The sequence below is a fragment of the Manis pentadactyla genome, chromosome 5 (genome assembly GCF_030020395.1).
Source record: "Manis pentadactyla isolate mManPen7 chromosome 5, mManPen7.hap1, whole genome shotgun sequence".
NCBI classification, from domain to species: domain Eukaryota; kingdom Metazoa; phylum Chordata; class Mammalia; order Pholidota; family Manidae; genus Manis; species Manis pentadactyla.
In genome coordinates, this window is record NC_080023.1 from 162161671 (window position 1) to 162180341 (window position 18671).

General features: G+C 44.1%; 1 protein-coding gene across 16 annotated transcripts in view; it reads right to left on the reverse strand.

Annotated features, from left to right (window-relative positions):
• Nucleotides 1–18671, reverse strand: part of PTPRT (protein tyrosine phosphatase receptor type T) — a 1028419-nt gene that overhangs the window by 131125 nt on the left and 878623 nt on the right. For 10 of the 16 annotated variants that reach the window (XM_036902259.2, XM_057503004.1, XM_036902247.2 and 7 more), the window contains one exon: nucleotides 16877–16906. The exons of the other annotated variants lie outside the window; for them this stretch is intronic. In XM_036902259.2, coding sequence (XP_036758154.2) covers nucleotides 16877–16906 — 30 coding nt within the window. The remainder of the gene's footprint in view (nucleotides 1–16876; nucleotides 16907–18671) is intronic. 16 annotated transcript variants of the gene reach the window in all.

The following is an 18671-nucleotide window of genomic DNA, read 5'->3' on the forward strand; positions in this document are numbered from 1 at the left end:
GCAGATGCCCTGAAGAATGGCTTTTCTCTAAAAACATTCATTGATATATTCTACAGCCGTGCTTCTCAACCCTAGTGATACAAATCATCTGGGAGCCTTAAAAATTACTGATGAAATTCTAATTTAGCTGGTCACGGGTACAGCCTGGGCATCTGGGGTGTTAGAAGTTCTCCAGGTGACTGTAACGTGCCATCAAGCTTGAGCATCGCTGCTGTGGAACATTGCTTCTCCGAGTGTGGGTTTTGGACCAGCAGCATCTGCTTCACCTGGAACATATCAGATGTGCAATATCTCTGGCCCCATGCCTGGCCTACTGAATCAGAAACTCCAGATGATTAATAAGCTCTCCAGGCAAGTCCAATGCACGCTAAAGTTTGAGAATGCACCCTTCAGCTGGTCTGAATTAATGAGAGTCTCTATCATATTTCATCAGGGCAAGTGGGTGACTGGGAGGTAGGCCAGGGTGTCAGACCCAGATCTCCAAATATCTCCCTGGATTACCAGGGACATGCCCTTTCCCCTTTCTGGGTATCGATTTTACAATGGGGTGGGGGGGTGGAGGGTGGGGGAGCTGGCATCTAAGAACCAGAGTAAGGACTGATGCTTTTAAATGACTGTTATTGGTTAACTGTGTCTCCCCAAAAGATACATTGAATCTAACCTCTGGTACCTGTGAATGTGACGTTATTAGGAAATAGCATCTTTACTGATGTAATCAAGCTAAGGTGAGGTCATTACAGTTGGCCCTAATCCAGGAAGACTGGTGTCCTTACAAGAAGAGGGACATTTGGATAAACACACAGGGGGACGGTGAGGTGATGACAGAGGCAGAGAATGGAGATGCCGTGGTAAGCCAAGGAGCGCCAAGGAGTGCTGAGGACTGGCAGCCATCATCAAAAACTAGGAGGAGGCAAGAAAGGATTTTACTCAGAGTCTAGTCTCGGAGGGACTGTGAGCCTGTTGACACCTTGATTTTGGACTTCTATCCTCCAGAACAGTGAGAGAATAAATTTGGTGCCTTTAAGTCATCCAGTTGGTGATATTTTGTTACTGTAGCCCTAGGAAATGAATGTAATGATCAGGAATAATAAATCCAAGGTTTTAAAAATTTACTTAAATAAACATGTATATAGCACTTAGACCATGCCAGGCACTATTTAAAGCTACTACAAACACGGTGTACTAACTTCTTTAATTCTCCTAATAACTCCATGAGTTTGGTGGTATTCTGATCCCCATTTTACAGATGAAGGAGAGAGCTGAAGTAACTCACCCAAAGTCACCCAGGCTTTAAGAGGTGGAGCTGGGATTCAAACCCGGGCAGTCAGGCTTCTGAATGTTCTCTAAGATTCCTTGTTAAGTTAGGCTTAGCCAAGGACCCACACATATCTACCCTTGTCCCAGAGCTTTCTCATTTGGCTCCTTTCCTCTCCAGGCAAACATACACTCACACACATATGCACACGCATGCAGCCAGAAAGCTCACATTCACACCCACGCACATCCTTCAGGCACTGCACAGCCTGCCGGCTCAGTACCTCTGCTGGGTTCCAATTCTGCAACAGAGCTGGTGGGCCCTTCCTCTCCTACCCCCATCCCCCTAGCTTGGGGCTTTGTGCTTCCACCAGATTGGCAAAATTATAGAAGTAACAGAAGCAGACCTCATCACAATTTCAAGGGCCAAGGGTCCTCGGCCACTGCCCATCACCTCCATCTCCCTGCTGCCCTGCTCTCCACACCTGCGCCTGCACCTGTCGGCCTCTGCTTCCCTCCTCTGCCTGTGGCTGCCTCTCTTTTCCTTGCCTGAATGGACTCTCCCACAAATCACAATCTTTCCACTAAGGGCGGAGTCAGACCCAGTCTGACCATCCTGTGGAGCTGGCAGGGGAACCAGTGTGGCAGAAGGCCCGAGACAGATGTGAGGCCCTCTCTCGCTGGGCACCTGGCCACACTGCTCCTTGGGCCCTGAAGCAGAGCCTTGTGGGAACAGCGTGGGCTCTGGAGCCAGGCTGCCTCGGTAAGGTGACCTTACTAGCTAGGTGACCTTGGATAGTAACGTAGCCTCTTTATGACTCAGTTTCCTCATAGATAAAATAGGGATATTTATAGTGAAGTCTCACAACAACCATTTACAGTTGATACTGACATAAATATTAAAGTACTTACAGCAGGATCTGTCACCTACCAAGGAAGCTCTATGCAAGTGTTCGTGAAATAACAGCAACGAGAAGGGAGTGAATGCCTCGTAGGAAAGTGAGGACAGACTCGTGGTTCACACGGTGGGACCTTCCCAGAACCTTCTTAGGTCACTGAGCTCTGAGCCCCTGGGACAGGCTAATAGCCAGCCCTCTGTTCCTGATGCTGTGGTAATACCATGGTCCCAGACTAACCCGGCTCCAACCAGCTGTGCAATGATTACATCTCCATCTCTGTGAGACTGTAAGACTCAGTTTCCTCACCCGTAGAGTGGTACTTGATAAGCCCTAGCTCCCAGAGTTACTAGGATGATTCGAAATAATTAACGTTAATCCCCTGGCATGGTCTTTGGCATGTAACAGACTTAGCAAATGCTCCACCTGTTCCTCTCCCTTCTTCACATGGGCAATCTGCATGCCCCTTGCCTGGCTTTATTTCTATTTTAATTTTGTGTTTGCTCTGCTCCCTGAGATGAACACTCCAGGGAACCGAGGTCACCACGGCCCCCTGGCTCCAACCACCTTGCTTATCTGACCACAAACCAAGCCAGAAATTAGGCAGATGCTTTTCTCCCAGTCATGTTTGACCCTCAGTTTCAGATCATCACACACTTATAGAATCTTGGATTCTCTGGACTTGGAAGGCTGCTGGGATCCTCCAAGTCATTTTCTCATTCTATCTGGAAGCCCCCTTGCAATGCCCCCAGAAAATGGATATCCAGCCCCTGATTGCCCACCTTCAGTGACAGGGTCTCATCACCTCTGCAGGCAGCCCCCCACAAGAGGTGCAGGTCCCTCTATGGGGATGTTCTCCTCTGAGCTGAGCTGTGCTTCCTGTCTATGCCCCCCGGATGCCCCTCACTGGTCTGCCTCTACATGGTTGGATGGGTGACGTTGAATCCTTCAAAGTTTGTCCCAAGCCATCTCTTCCAAGCAGTCTCTCCTGACTGCTGAGGCTCTGTGGGTCTTCCTTCTCCAGCTCAGCAAACGTCCTCTGCATCCTGCACCCCTGTGTTCTCAGCCCAGGCTCTCACGGTGCTATCCCTCTCACCCTGCCCCAGACCTTCAGTCCCTGTCCAGAAATCACTCCTGCTTGCTGGATGGCCAGCCCCCAGGGTTATCCTCTGCTAGAGTATAACCACGTGGGCAGGACCCACATTGGTTTTGTCCACTTCCAATTCCCCAGGGCCTTGTGCAGTCTTTGGGACAGGCAGGCACTCAGCAAACACTTGATGAATTACTGTAGTAACAAAAGGATCACAAATCCTTCCAGTTTCATCTCAAGCACCACTTCTCAGGCCTTTTCTGACTGCTCGCGTGTAAGATGTGTTACTTCTGTCCTGTATTCTAGTTACTTGCCTGCCGGCTCTCACCATCCTTCATTAAATTAACTTACATAATATACATTAGTTCATAATTGTAGCACCTAGTTCAGCACTTGGCACAATGTTGTTAAAGCCTTAGAAATGTCAATTGAATAAAGAATGAATGAATGACAGTTGTAATTTCTTTATAATTGCTCTGTCCCATACTGGAGCATCCCTGTGTCTTAGACTTGACATTTTTAATCCATGTCTGCAAAAGGGTCTGGACTTCAGCAGGTCCTATTTGCCATGCTCCGAATTGACCTTTTTCTGCGCTGGTGGGTGGCAGTGCTTCTCAAACTTAACGGCAGCTCTGAGTCCCATAGAAAGCATGTGAAAGCAGGGATTGTTGGGCTCCACCCTCAGTTTCTCATTCAATAAGTCTGATGTAGGGCCTGAGTTCCTAGGAGATGCTGTGGCTATTTGGAGAACTACTGGTCTACGGAATGTCATCTCCTGCCCCTTTGGGGAACATCATACTATTTCTGTGCTGTTTTTTCTCCATTGGTCATCTCAAACCTTATTCCCATCTCCTATCCTCTTCCTTCTCAAACAGTCAGGGGGCATAATATAACCTTTAACAGAGGATTCCCATTTTTCTGGGACTTAATCCTAATGAAATAATAATAAAAAAGAAAATACATATATTATGTAACTAATCCTGGAAAAACAGCTTGGTATGTGCCAGGGTTTCTCAACATTGGCCCTCTTGACATTTGGGACAGGATAATTCTTTGTTATGGCAGCTGTCCTATGCACTGCAAAATGATTAGCTGCATCCTTGGCCTTTACCTGCCAGATTCCAGCAGCTCCTCACACTCCCAGGTGTGAATCAAAAAGGTCTTTAGACATTGCAGAGCATCCCCAGGAGGGAAGGTAGGGAGGGCAGACTCTCCCCTGATTGAGAACCACTGCTATATACCTATGACTGTTAGAGTTTAACGTTTAGTAAACATTTACCATGTGTTTGGTTCCTTGAAAATATCTGTAATCCTCACAGCAGCCCTCTAAAGTGGTGATTATTTCTTTTGTTTTATAGATGAGGAATCTGAGGCCCAGAGGGTTAATCCTAAACTCATAGGACAGGTCAAAGGCCCACGTGGGATTTGAACTCTGGTTCTTCAGCCTCTGGAGCCTTGCTCTCTTCCCCAGCCTGCTCTGCTGCTGCTCTTGAATAGTAAATGATTTGCTACAGCCTCACAGATGTCTAACAAGAGGGGACCGGTTCAGTAAAGGACGGTGAGTCTCTTGAATGGAATATTATGCTGCTATTAAAATGATGGAGGGCCATTAAAAATGAAAACTATGTAACAACATGGAAAAACGCTAACTGGATTACATTCAGTTAAAAAAAATCCTAGTAAGTGAAACTGTGTCTACATTGTGATTACCACTATGAGAAAGTGTATCTATGCTGATGTGTTAGAATGAAGGTATTAAGGATAATTTTCCTTTCTTCTTTGGTTTCCATTACTGTTATAAGAATGTCTCTGTGATCATTATTTTTAAGTAGCAGCAGGGTAATGATATTCAAGATGTTAGGTTTGAATTAGTAGAATTAAGTCTTCCCTCAATTCTTAGAGTATGGTAGGGGCCGGATACTTCTCACTTCCCCCCAGATAGCACTGTTGCATGTATGTTTCTGAACCAAGACATCTTGTGTCAGACTGTCCAGCTTCCCCTAAGCACAACACACTGGAAGAGCAGAAGGAAACAGCTCTGAGGACATGGTGTGGGGCACTTGGGGAGCAAGAGCTGTTAGCAACACGTGGTCTGTGAACAGCAGATGTGTCTGTCTGTCAGAGGGTGCTGAGCGGTGTGTTGGGCTCATGCATTATGCATCAAGAGTGGCCTGGCACCCTGGCCTGGCCGCGTGGGAGAAGACCTGTGCAGGAACATCTGATGAACTGATTGGAATGTCAAAATGTCATTAAGGATAAATTAATGGATGTGTTACTTCGGCTGTAAGAGGCAGTGCTGTCAAGACAACAGGCAGCCGGCGGGCTGTTCCCTAGCCCCAGACAAGTGGCGTTTGCATGGAGATTCATGGTCTTTATGCAATGTGAGGTGCTTTGCAGGGGGAAGAATAAACAGAAATGCTTCAGCACTTAGGCACCATAAAACCACAAGCATGAGATAAATTAATTAGTGTACACTAGGAAGGCGGCTGGTCTGTCTGCACTCCTGGGGAAAGCCAGAATGGATGGCCCTGGGCTGGAGATGACGGGTCTCAACACCAGCCTCCTGAGAAAGCAATTGCATTTAATGTGCAATCATAAACTGCAGCTGGTGGAAAGACAAGTCTGGTTTGCGTTTGTTGTTTTGTGGTTACCACTTCCTTCTATTGCTGGAAGCTCTTTGTGTCTGTGGGTCAAGTGTCTTAGGTGACTGGGGAGCCTGGAACCACTGCCGCTTGCTTCTCATGCCATAGGGGAAATTGTGGTTCTCACCACAGGGGAAACTCTCAGGGAAGTCTGCCCTCCCCTGTGGCATCCTAGACAGGGGGTGGTCCACTCTCCTGTGATGGGAGGCTCACTACCTACATGCAACCTGTGCTATTGCTGGGCAAGCATTGTTAGAAAGCTCCTCTCAGCTTCCTGAGCATCTTCCTCTTTGTAACTTAACAACCAACAAAAGCAACAGTAAGAATTGTTGAGAGACATGCTCAAGACCACACAGCTAGCATCTGGCAGAGAGCAGATTCAAACCTGGGTCTGCTGAAAATGAAGTCTTAACATCTTGATTATAACACAATCCTAAATTCTACAACCTCCACTCATTGAACAGAGCCTAGCATTTAGAGCAACACAGGATATAAGAAGGCAAAATGGAGGGGAACTCACATTTTGAGCATGTATTGGACTTTGCTAAGTACCTGGTCTGGGTTAGCCTAACTCATCTTCCGTGCCACTGCCCTGCTTGAATGAAGTTACTATTTCTCCACCTGAGACCTCTCTTTTCTTGTCTTTTTTGTTTTGTTTCCATGTACATTAACTTTTTTCAATACACAAAACTCAGTTTTGTTCTATAATCAATAACAAACAATTAGAATATGAATTTTTTTTTAAAAGTACCATTTACAATAGCATGAAAAAAATGAAACATTCAGGTATAAATCCACTAAAACGTGCACAGGACCTGCATGCCAAAAGCTATCAGTGTGAAAGAAAGAAAAGTAGAGCCACGCAAATCAAGAGATATACTATGTTCCTGGGCCAGAAGACTTGATATTGTTAAGATGTCAATTCTCACCAAATTGATCTATAGAGTCAACATAAAACCCAGCAGGATTTCTTGCAAATTCAACAAGCTGATTTGAAAATGCCAATGTACATTTATTTTTAAAGGAACAGGGGGAAAAAGAGCCTTCAAACCTCAACTGTCCAGAAAATGAAAGCTGACACCTGTTGTTAATGTTACTTATCATAATCATCAGGGTATACTTTTAAATAATGTTATTTCTCTCTGTCTGGCATGGCTGAATTTGAATAAATTCTTCTCATGGCACAACCTACTTATAAGACATTACCAACAAAAACATGTTAAGAGACAAAGTTTGCTCTGTAAGTTTAAAAGTGGGACTTTAAGAGGCCTGTTAAAAATACAGTAACAAAAACAACCTTGGCCCTATCCTTTCCTTAATCTTTGTTCTTATTTGTCCAATGCAGATTATAAAATTTCATATGACTGTAAAAAATGAATGATCTTGTTCCTGTTTGATTCTAGTCCCAGTTATACAGTGAGTGTATTTAAGGTAGGAAGTGGTTGGTACTGGTTGTCTTTTTCCCCTATTAGAACTTGGAGCAATGGATATAAACTTTCAGGTAGTGACCAGCTTTGGACCTTATTCATTGCATATTCACCCGGTCTCAGAGGGTGTAATTTTTATAAATTCTGCTGCCATGTAAAGAAGCTTCTTTCAGAATCCTTGTCACACCTACCCCCCCAATCCACCATAAGCACATGGCACCAGTCACCAGCAGCTCTCTGCTCCATGGTTTCTTTCCTAACACAGCCTGCACCCCTGCTCAGTTTGGTGAGCCTTTATTTCCTTACAGTTAAGGTATTACTTTCTCACCAGAGTGTCTCAAATATTTCATGAGATACCTCTATGAAAGTACTTTGTAAACTGCAAAACATGAATAGACCTAACAAAAAACAAAACACAGTAATACTAATACTGTATTTTATTACATTGTCTATCGTACACTGTATTACAATGTACTGAGCACCTACTATGTGCCTGACATACAACCAGATGTTGTCCATGCATTACATAACTTGTAATCCTGGTAAATTCACACAGTGATCCTCTGTATTTGGTATTACTGACCCCATTTCACAGATGAGGAAACAGAGGCTCAGAGAAGATAGACTAGGAAGTGGTGGAGCCCAGGATTCAAACCTAAATGCAGTCCCTGCTCTTTTTACCACAATACTGGTCTAGGTATTGAGGATTGCCTTCTTCACCATTCAGAGCTAAGTCTAATATCTTTAAGGAGTGGATGAGATGAGACTACAGAAGTATGCTTTATTGAGCAAATTTCCCCTAACCTAAATGGTTGGAAGACACCTGCACAGTAATACAGTGAATGCGTACACTTGGAATCAGCCACAGATCTCCTGCAAAAACCTTAGATCCTGCATTTTCACGGTAGTTTTGCTATATAAAGCAAATATAAGACAAAAGAATTGTATGAAATCCCACATCAACCATATCTGAGCTTAGATTTTTTGCCAGAAGTTCTCTCCGTATCAGGAGCTGTCCAAATCATAAATGATATGGGGGAATGAAGAATCACCTAAAATAAAGTATACGCTATCTTAGCTTTTCTACATTTCTAAAGAAGTGCATGTTACCAAGCTGTTTTCCAAAACAAAACAAGCCTTCTTTTATCTTGAGGCTCAATCTGGTTTGTAACCTTAATAAAACCATATTTTCACTCTATAAAAATCAAGTCTCCCAGTATAAATGAAGTATTGATCACACTAATCTTTTAATTTTCCACATTGAAAACATGCATGGTTGTAAAATACCCAACATTCCCACCTGCTTAGAATGTTCTACCCAGTGGTTTAAAGACATTGGAATGAAAAACTGCTCCAAAAGGAAGCTCAGATAAGGTTCTTTTATTCTGATAAGAGATTTCCTAAGCAGAGGTATTGGGTTCCTTGAGATTTCACTGGTAAAGAGAATGCTTATGAGTAAATATTCCTCAAGAGATGGATCATGGCATAGAGGTCTTTCCTCTGTACAATGGCACCAACACCATTATGAGGAATGATTGTTATGAAAAAATTAAATACTACTTAAAAATGTGCCTAGGACATTTTGCCACTCATTAAATGGCCTCTGCACATTTATGAACAGTGTAAGGATTGTGTACCTCAATATCTAAAGGAAGGAAATGGTGCCATCAAACAGCATTCTGTCTTCTATGGACTCTGCCCTTCAAACTCTGGTTTCATCATCCTAACCAAGGCTGTGTCTATCTGATGATCCTATGGGATTACATCTTCAACTGAGGTTCTCAATTAAGTGGCCAGACCAAGCTCTTACGCGAATCTTCCACATGTCTATAGTTCATGACCCTGGATTCCTAAACTCTCCCAGATGGAAGGTTCTCAACTGTGGTTTCAGATTAGAATACCCTGGTGAACTGAGAAATGTCTAGGCACCACTTGAGACCAATGAAGTCAGTTCTCCAGTATTTCTTTATCTATTGCGGCTTTTCCCTACCTGCTGCCCTCTCCAAATATACGGTGCTCTTTTCCCATGAAGGAGAGAACATTCCCTGTAGGACCAATGTCTAGACTAGAGTGGCTCTTTCTAAGGCAGGTTTTGGCAGCCTCCTCACAAAGGAAAAACCTGCCCCCACCCCAGCCCCTATTATTTAGCAATAACCATGATAACCCTCCTACCTTCAACCCAGCCTTTTTTCTGCCCACTGGTCTACCAAGTCTACCTGTGTTAAAATGGCATGGTCTACCCTTGCGGTCCTGGCCAGAGTCACTCATTGACTTTGCTCTCTCTCACTGGTATCAGCAGGGATGGATGCCAGGAGAAGGGGTGTCCTATCCAATTGCTCAGAGGAGAAATTCTTTTAAGTTTAAGAAACACCATCTATAACAGCCCTTCTTCATTTTACTTGACAAATTCTGCTTCCATTTAATGCACGTTTGGAAGCTACAACCTCTCTCTTCTCCCACCCCCCTGACACACCCAACCACTGCTACATTCTAGCTTAGCTCTACCATTTAATAGATGACCACAATTCCCCTGGCACACACCTTATATTATTTAATTTCTTGAGATCATCCCATGACCTGAGCACTATCATCCCCACTTTCCAGATGGGAAACTGCTCCTCAGAGTGTTTAGCACTCACACCTGCTGAGCACTGCAGCTGGGATCCAATCCCCTTTCCTCTTGCCCTTCCCCCTCTACTCCATCCCCTTCTCCCTCCATTTTTCCTTTTCAAGTTTGTTCTAGCAGGTCACGTAACTAGTTGTAAAATGTGTGTGTGTGTGTGTGTGTGTGCGCACGCGTGCGTGCATATGTGTGTGTGCACTTGTGTGTTTCAAGATAGTGAAGCCACAGAGATAAATGGACAAATGTGTTATTTCTTCAGTGATTCTGCATCTTCCCTACACCAGGCACCCTTAGGGGCCCTTTAGTCCAGGGTATCTTTCCTCAAAGCAGATTCAGTGACTTCCTCCCTTTGTCATGTCTTCACTGCTCCTCTTTCATGTATTTATAACATTTTATAACTACTTAACATGTCTAAGTTGCGTTTTTAGCAGTGAGCTTCCTGAGAGAAGGATATTTCTTTCTAAATACTCAACATTCAATGCTTAGAACAAAGGAATTGCTCAGTCGATGCTTATGAATAAAAGAATATGTCATTCAAAATATCACAGCTCTTCTACAATGGAGGTGTCATTACCCCCATTTTACAGATGACAAACTGAAGTTGAGATGGAACTAAGTGACTGAACTAAGCTGCGGAGCCAGAATGCCCCGGGCTCTTTTGTGCACTGCACAGTCGCCTATCTCTAATATCTTGCTAAGTACCTCCAAGCCCAAGCAGACAACTAAGTAATAAGAGTGGGAAAGCACTTTGGAAGAGATAAAGCTGTATATACAAACAAGATGTAATCATGATCATCATTATCAACACTGCAGAGCTTAACTAAAGCACTTCCTCCCATTAAAAGCACTATCCTGAAACACTTAGACATTTTCCACTTTGTGCATCTCAGGATCTTATCTTGGCTAGAGCTCTAGCTGCAAGAGTCCTTCTCGCTTTAGGGATGCACACCGAAGGCAAGTGCTTTCAGAATTAAACCCATTCTTGCCCTGGGGATGCATTGCTAAGGGGCACTGTGCCTGGGCACTTCTGCCCCTCCTTCTCTCCTCTGGCCAGCTCAGCAATAGGCTCTCTACAGTCTCTTCTGTGATACATTGTGAGTTCCCCAGACAGGAGCTGTGCACGAAGATGCCCAGGGCCCTTGTGCCCAGTACAGACAGTGAGGAACCAATGCCTATGAATGATGGCCCAAGGAAGGACCTTTTATAGTTTACTTATCATCCGTGGGCAACAAAGTGGTAACCCCATAAGCTGGCATTCCCAGAGTCCATAGGCAATGACGTGTGCATGTTAAGGGACAGGGCATAGCACATACTCCAAACTATTTGTCTCCAGTGGCCAAATTGAAGAGAAGCCAATGGGAGTGTCACAGAGTTTGTTCCCTGAGAATCAGATTGTTAGAGATTCATATGCAGGAGATGAATTAGGAGGGGCTTCTATAGTCAACATCTGTGGGCAGGAAGAGAAGGAGACAGGGTGGGCATGAGGGGAAGCTAAATGGTTATGGTCTCACAGTGATGACTTAAGCCAACCCCATGGGAAGCTGGGGTGACTTTTACACCCCTGTGTTGGCCAGATAGTGGCTGACCTTGGGTAAGGCAGTTCTGAAGGGCAAGTGGTTCCAAAGGGGATTGTTAGCCAAGAGCTGCCTGCCAGCAGCCATTCCAGTAGCTGGGGCGGGGGGGGGGGGGGAGTCCTTCTTTCTTGAAAGGGGATCTGAGTAGCACCTCACGACTTTCTCCACAGGAACTTCTGTTTCCAACTACACTTCTCTGCCATAGGTCACCTCCAGGAAATCTGCCATACCCTCTTTACCTTCTTTACAGAGTTCAAATGCATTTACAGAATAGAAGCACTTAGAATGAGAGACAACCTTTCTAAGCCCCAAGGCATCACTAGTACCTGGCTCATATTAAAACTTAAAGTATAAACTTAACAACTGAACTATAAGCATCTTCCACCTTCTTTGGAGGGGGCATGCTCATTTGTATTTTCCCTGATTAAGGTGACAGAGCCTCTGACTTACAGATTTGCTTTGTTTGGTATTCATGACTGATGTGTTCAGACTCTAATTCAATAGGGTAGATAAAGCATCCGTTCACTGGCAACCCCTGTCCAATTCTATCTGTACACATAATCTGGCCCAGTACATGTATATCTGCCTTGTTGCAACAGCATTCATTCACTTATGCATTTATAACATTTTGTCACTTATAATTGTGACATGCAAGTACATTTCTAAAACTATAACAGATATAAAATTAGCAAATAGGTGATCTGAAAGTCCCACCATCATTATATGCCCAAATAGAGGTAAACGGATGCTAACTAACTTCTAGAAAATGGAATAATTGAACTCAGTGTGAAATAAAACAAAACGGGGGTATCAATCTCACACACACACACACACACACACACACACACACACACACACACACGTATGTTGTCACTCATGGAATCAACAGAATCTTATGATGTCTGAATTGTGCTGGGCTCCGAGTTAGTCACTGGGAAATGAAAGATGAGTAACACACAGTCCTTGTCAACAAGGAGACAGATGTGCAAATACACTGCGGGCAGTAAAACTGAGAAAGGTTTGTGAAGAAGGAATCAGTGGGGAAATGAAACAAGGATGCGTGCAATAGCAGAGCTATGAGCCCAGTACTATGTATGTAGTCTGTGGGGCCTGGGAGCGCCACCTACACAAGAGAATAATAATTTTACCCTTTTAAATATATTGGAATTTTCCAAGCACTGACAGTGGCTAGGCATTCCAGGAAGAGAGTACTGCCCACACAAAGGTGTGACAGTGAAAAAGGGACTGTTATATCAGGGTGATGTGAGGATGTCAGGAAAGAAGTTCTTCTCAGAGTCAGCCTGCAAAATAACAATCGGATGTATGCTGAAATGCAGAGTCCCAGGCCAGACTTTCAAAGGGACTCAGCAGACCTGGGGGTGGGGCACCCAGGAATCAGAATTCTCCCTGAGGTCTTCCCGTTGGCTGAACTGTCACAGTAGGGCAGTCGCCTTGAACTCGCCTTTGTGGCAGTGCCTCAGATTGTCACCTGTCAACATGTTTGCTGTCAGCTTTTGGTAATTGATACTTATCATCTTTAAATGGTTTCCTTCTATTCCTATTTTTTCTTCATTTTCATCTGAAGTGGCTGATGAATTACATAAAATGCTTTTTGAGTATCTCTTGATATAATCACTTAAAATTCCTCTTTAAAGGTATTGAGGCAATGCTATTTGATTTGCAACAGTCTATGCTGTGAAAAGGCATATGCATTTGAGGAAAGGAGGCAATTTCTTACTTTGGTTGAGGACCTACTATGTGCTAGGCATTTCCCAGACATGAACTCATTAAATCTTGTGAGATTTCTGTGAGGGATTTGGTTTTTTTAAATCTTCACTTTATATATAAGATAATTGAGATCCAGAAAAAGTTAAGTGGCTTGTCCAGGTCACAGATGCTGAACAGGAGCAAAGGTTACCTTAAAGCCACAGGAGCAGGAAGGCACAACAGGGTCTGGAGTGACCTAAAAATCACTGCCATTTTTTTTTTCTTTTTAAGAACAAATAATCTCCCTGTTGATTTTAGCTGTTACATCTTTAAATTCCATCTTGTTCTTTTCATTCACTCTGCATGCACATTGACTAGGGGTTTACTGTGCCCCTTAAGGGCACCATGGAGAAACACACCAACGAGCAAGAAACATTCCTAAGACGCCTTTGCTCCTGCTCATGGTAACAAAGTAATGCAGTTAGAGATCAGAGGAAACAGCCATTCCGCAGGTGCAAGAATCAGGACAGACAATGTAGAAGCCAGTGTTTGATCTGGACGGGGTGGGACTGGAATATGCTGAAATGGAGAGAAATTGGAAGGATATGGGAAAAGCCTAAGAGATCCAGGGTGTCTGCAGACAGGGACTAGCCTAGGCCGCCATTCCCTGCCTCTGTGGCACAAGGCCTTTGTCCAAGGCTGAGCGAAACAAGTGTTTTTTTCTCTGTCAGCACAGTTGGTAAACATCTTGGCGCTTTTTCAAGAACTACTACATTAAAATGTCTCTGAAACAATTACTATGCCCATCACACACCGTGAGATAAATTAACCTGTGCACACATGCCAACTCTTAATATCATTTTAAAAAGCAGGCACAGAAGTTGCTGGCTGCTGCTTTACTATAGAAAGGCGAGAAGGAATTCTAGAGAAGCATTTCTGTACACTCAGAATGTGAGGAATAATAAGGTGTTATTTATAATAGACCTACTTTGTGCAGGCTACTCTACTAATATGCTCTCTCACTGTCCCTCTCAAAAATGCTGGGAAGTTACTCTTACTATTTTTCAGATAAAGAAACTGAGATTCTGAGTGGTTGCACGGTTGTTCAATGTCTGAAGAATCTGGCAGAAGAGGCAGGCCTAGAATTGTGACTTGGGTCTGAACCCACATCATTCTCATCTCTTTCTTATGTGTACTGGACAGTGAAAGACCCAATTCTAAACTCTCCTCTGTCACTGGGTTCCAGATCCTTCCATCCATAGCTCTGTTCACCCTGGGTTTGGTCACATCTTCCTCTAACCCCTTGGCTGCCTCTGATCTGGCGGCCCAGTGCTCTCAGCTCTGACCAGGTGGCAAATCCCCAGGACTGCAAAGACAGGACTGCCTCAAGGCCTCCTTGTCAGCCAGGAATAACTGCCACGTCTTGTCCCTGGCAGGACACAGATGCCTGTGCACAGACCTGGGGCTGCACAGGCAGACAAACTGCCTTTGGGTCCTGATGCGCCTGCAGTTCTCCCATGCCCTCCACCTCTGTCTCTCTGCAGCATCTCCTAGGCTGCAATGGGCCTGTCCCCCTGGTTCTCAGGACTCTCCTCTGTCTGCTTTGTCAGTTCTTCCTCTGAATCTTTAACTGTGACCCTGATTTTCACACTCTAGGATCTGTGACTCAGAACTCCAAGTTTGCACCAATTGAAAGGCCCTTGTTTATCACTGCACCTTGAACTATAAGCTCTTGCCTATCTGTCTCCTGCACTCTCACGGTGCTCATCTTGGACTTCACCACAGTGTCCAGCACAGTGCACAGTGTAAAGTGGATATTCAGAGACAGCGCTGTGGACACCAGCTAACAGGCTAAGGGGGAGAGGTGTGCAGAGGTTGCGATGGGCCACTGCATGGCCGCACCTGCTGTGGAACATTGATGCCACAAGAAACTGTGAAAGAGCAGTGAGCCCTCAAGGGCCACTCTGACTCCTTATGGTTTCTGAAAGGGGAGAGCAAGAAAACCAGCATTTCATGAGTGCCAACTTTGTGCCAGGCACTTTACAAGATCCCTCTTCCCAGTGAGTTAGAATTTTTACCCCTATTATAGACTTAAGAGTACGGAAGCTCAAAGAGTTCAGAAAATTTGCTCAAGTCTGCATAACCGGTGAGTGGCAGAGCTGTGACCGGAACTCAGAGCCATGTGACCCCTAACTCTCATTCTTTCCACCATAGCAACAATGCCTCTGTGCCTTTGCAAATGCTCTTCCCTCTGCTCAGAATTCTTACTTCGTCAGTATTGGGTAAGTCCATCTCTAAAAACACCAAAAACCTGCCTCACTAAAGATCTTAGTCACCCAACCTCTACTCTACTTCAGGGCATTGGCACCTCTTGGCCAACATTTCAAACATTTGATTTTATGTTAGCGTCTCAGATAGGCTGGAGCACTACGAAAGTGGGGCTCAAAGTCCTGGTCATCTCTCCATCCACAGTGTCTGGAATGTAATGTGCACACCCAGTGAGTGTTTATCGAATAAATGAACAAATGAAGCAAGTTCTCTGGTGCTTTCAGCGTCAGTGGCAGGGCTTCAAGGGTTCCTGTATAAATGGGGGTGGTGATACCAGAATCTTACCTGCTCAGAGCCTAGGGCTCTGGGACCCAAACACTGAGAAGAGGGCCTTCTGCTGGTCCCATCCTCATCTGTGAAGGCTTCAGCAGATGATGGCTAACAGACACGGACTGTCTCACAAGGCCAGGTTTGCCAAGGATGGAGCAAGACATGGAATGATGGACAGTACACTTCACCAGGAGCCAGGCATTCTCAGTTTCAGTCCCACTCCTTTGCTAACTGTATGTGCAATTTCATAGACTTCCCTGGACTTCAATTTTTTTCAAATATGGAAAATGCACAGAAGGAATATGGGACTCATTCAGGGGTTTTCTAACTTCTTATTACCAAGGATTTTATTTATGGAGTTTTTCCCCTTTACCCTCATGTTTTGAAAATGTCCAATTTTAATAATGAGAAAAATCATCATCTTTACTTGGCAAGTACAAAAAATAAAACGGACAGGCAATCAGCCATCTATAACTACCAACAAAACGCATGAATAACATGAGAAAACTAATGCTAAACACCAGACTGAGATAATTCCAGCCTAAAGCAAAGACCTTGGGTGTTTCTGTCACTTGAGAAGCTGGTTCTAGATAAAGTCATGATTCCCTGTAGATGTCCTGAAACAGGGGAAACAGCCAATGTGTTTCTTTCTAACTTTTGAACCCCTAGAGCTACATGTTCCCCAAGTAGACACAAATAGACTCTGAAGCTGCTGACATCGGTGATTCTGTTTTTTGCAGGCAAGCCCTGCAGGAGGATTAGGTTGGCCCCTTGCTGCAAGTTTGGGATTTCTAATTAGAAAATCACACTGACAAAGGAGAAACAGCCCTTCACATCTTGAAAAATAAGGGGAAAAATCCAAGAATGTCAGAAACATAACAGACACGAGCAATGACAATGCATTTTCAAATGGAAAGCACTATACAAAATAAAGATTGTGGGGCTAAAGAGGACTTAGACAGAAGTGAGTATGAGATGCCGACAGACACTTGGTTGGTGCAGGAAATGCATGCTACAGGTTCCCTTACAGGGCACGAAGCAAAGTTACCCCAGGTCGATACTTACAAGTAATAGGAGTAGGAATAAGCATTTCTTCTATATATTGATGGGCAGTCAGATGAAGGAAATGTCCAAAAAGGGGGAAAAAGAAAAGACAAACAAACAAGAATTAGATTTATATGAAATCTTGATTCTTAGAAATGCACATAGTATTTCAGCATCCCTAAGCTCAAGGAGGTGTAAGTTTCTCTATTAATCGTCTTCACTGAGAATCAGATCATTTCAGTGGCAGAAGAAATGAGAGAGACCTCTCCTGTGATGGAGAAACTCACTACTCATGCAGAGGAATCCATGTCTCATGTTGGCTGTTTTCGTTGTTTGAAAGGTCTTTCGTATGGTCAGCTAAAACTAACTTCCTTGTAATTATGACTTTGGTCTTGGGTCAGATTTCCGTGGCCTTCTAGAACTCTACTACCACTCTTCCACATGACTGAGCTCCTGTGATCTAAGGAAAACCACAGTGACTTCTGCCTTCTCTGTTTCAGGTCTAATCTCTTCATAATCTGTTTAGTAAGATCACTTCTAAAAGCAAGAAAATCATGGAGTCAGCACCCAAGAAGGCTCCCCAATCAATGATCCACACTTCCCAGTACTCATGCCCATGGGTAGTGTCCTCCCACACTGAATCAGGGCTGGCCCTACGTGACCCATAGAATGTGGTAGGAGTTATATTCTGAGACCTTCTAGGGTAGGTCCAAAGCAAAGTCTTACAGTTCTGTCTGGATCTTTGGAACTCTCACTTGGAAGCCAAAGTCTCCAGGTAAGAAATCTGAGCAATCTAAGGTTGGCATGCTGGGCGAACACACGCAGAGGTCCTAAGACCATATGAAGGGAAAGAGACATCTGGCCAGCCGCCAGATCTTCCAGCTCAGCCAACTAGATGATGCCAACTGAGACCCTTGATGTCATGGAACAGCAACAAGTCATTCCCTTCAAGTCCTGAGCAAAGTGCAGGTTCTTGAGAAAAATAAGCCACTGAATTTCATGATTTATCTTTAAGCTGCTACCTTGTGGGGAATAGTTTATTACATATCATTAGATAACCAGGACAAGTTCGAACATCATGATGAAATAGCACTACAGAAAGAGAGAGGATTTCCAGTCTTTAATCTGAATAGACTACAACTTGAATAAACTCTCTTTACTTATTTGATCCATTGATGAGTTGAACTAAATCAGTATTTTTCAAACTGTGTTCCAGGGAGTCCAGGGGTTCTGCAGGGCAGACACATTGTAAAGGGGGATGGCAGTACTGAGCAGGTAGGACTGCTGGTCCTCCACTATCTACCAAAGCCAGAGCTTCTCCATATTTACTTATTTTCAAAAGAAAGCTTGAAAAATCACTGCCTTCGATCTCTTTCTGATGTCCCTTCCAGCCCTTGGTTTCTGAACAATAAAAACTCAAGTAACTACCATATCTCTTTGTTATGATTTTTGTATTTTGTAGGAAAATAAGTAGGAGTGCTTTTAACTTACAGACTTAGCTATCCTGACAATAGCTGATACATTTTTGGATTTAGAAAAATTGCTGGATTATTCAAGTCTTCAAATATCCATTGAGTAGGCAAGAATAGTTTCCTTCCTTCCTTCCTTCTTGAGGTTAATTGCGACCATTATTCTGTTTTCTTGGCACAGGAAGATGCAGATTTATATATATAGGGTGGGAACGGATCCTCAGAGTCCCAAATTTCCCCCTCTTAAGCGGGAACTGGCCAAAGCCCCCAGGGCAGGGCCACCTCTGGACTTTCCACCCTTTATCAGAAGAGCCCAAGTCTAGAGCTCCAGAAGGAAAGTGACTCTC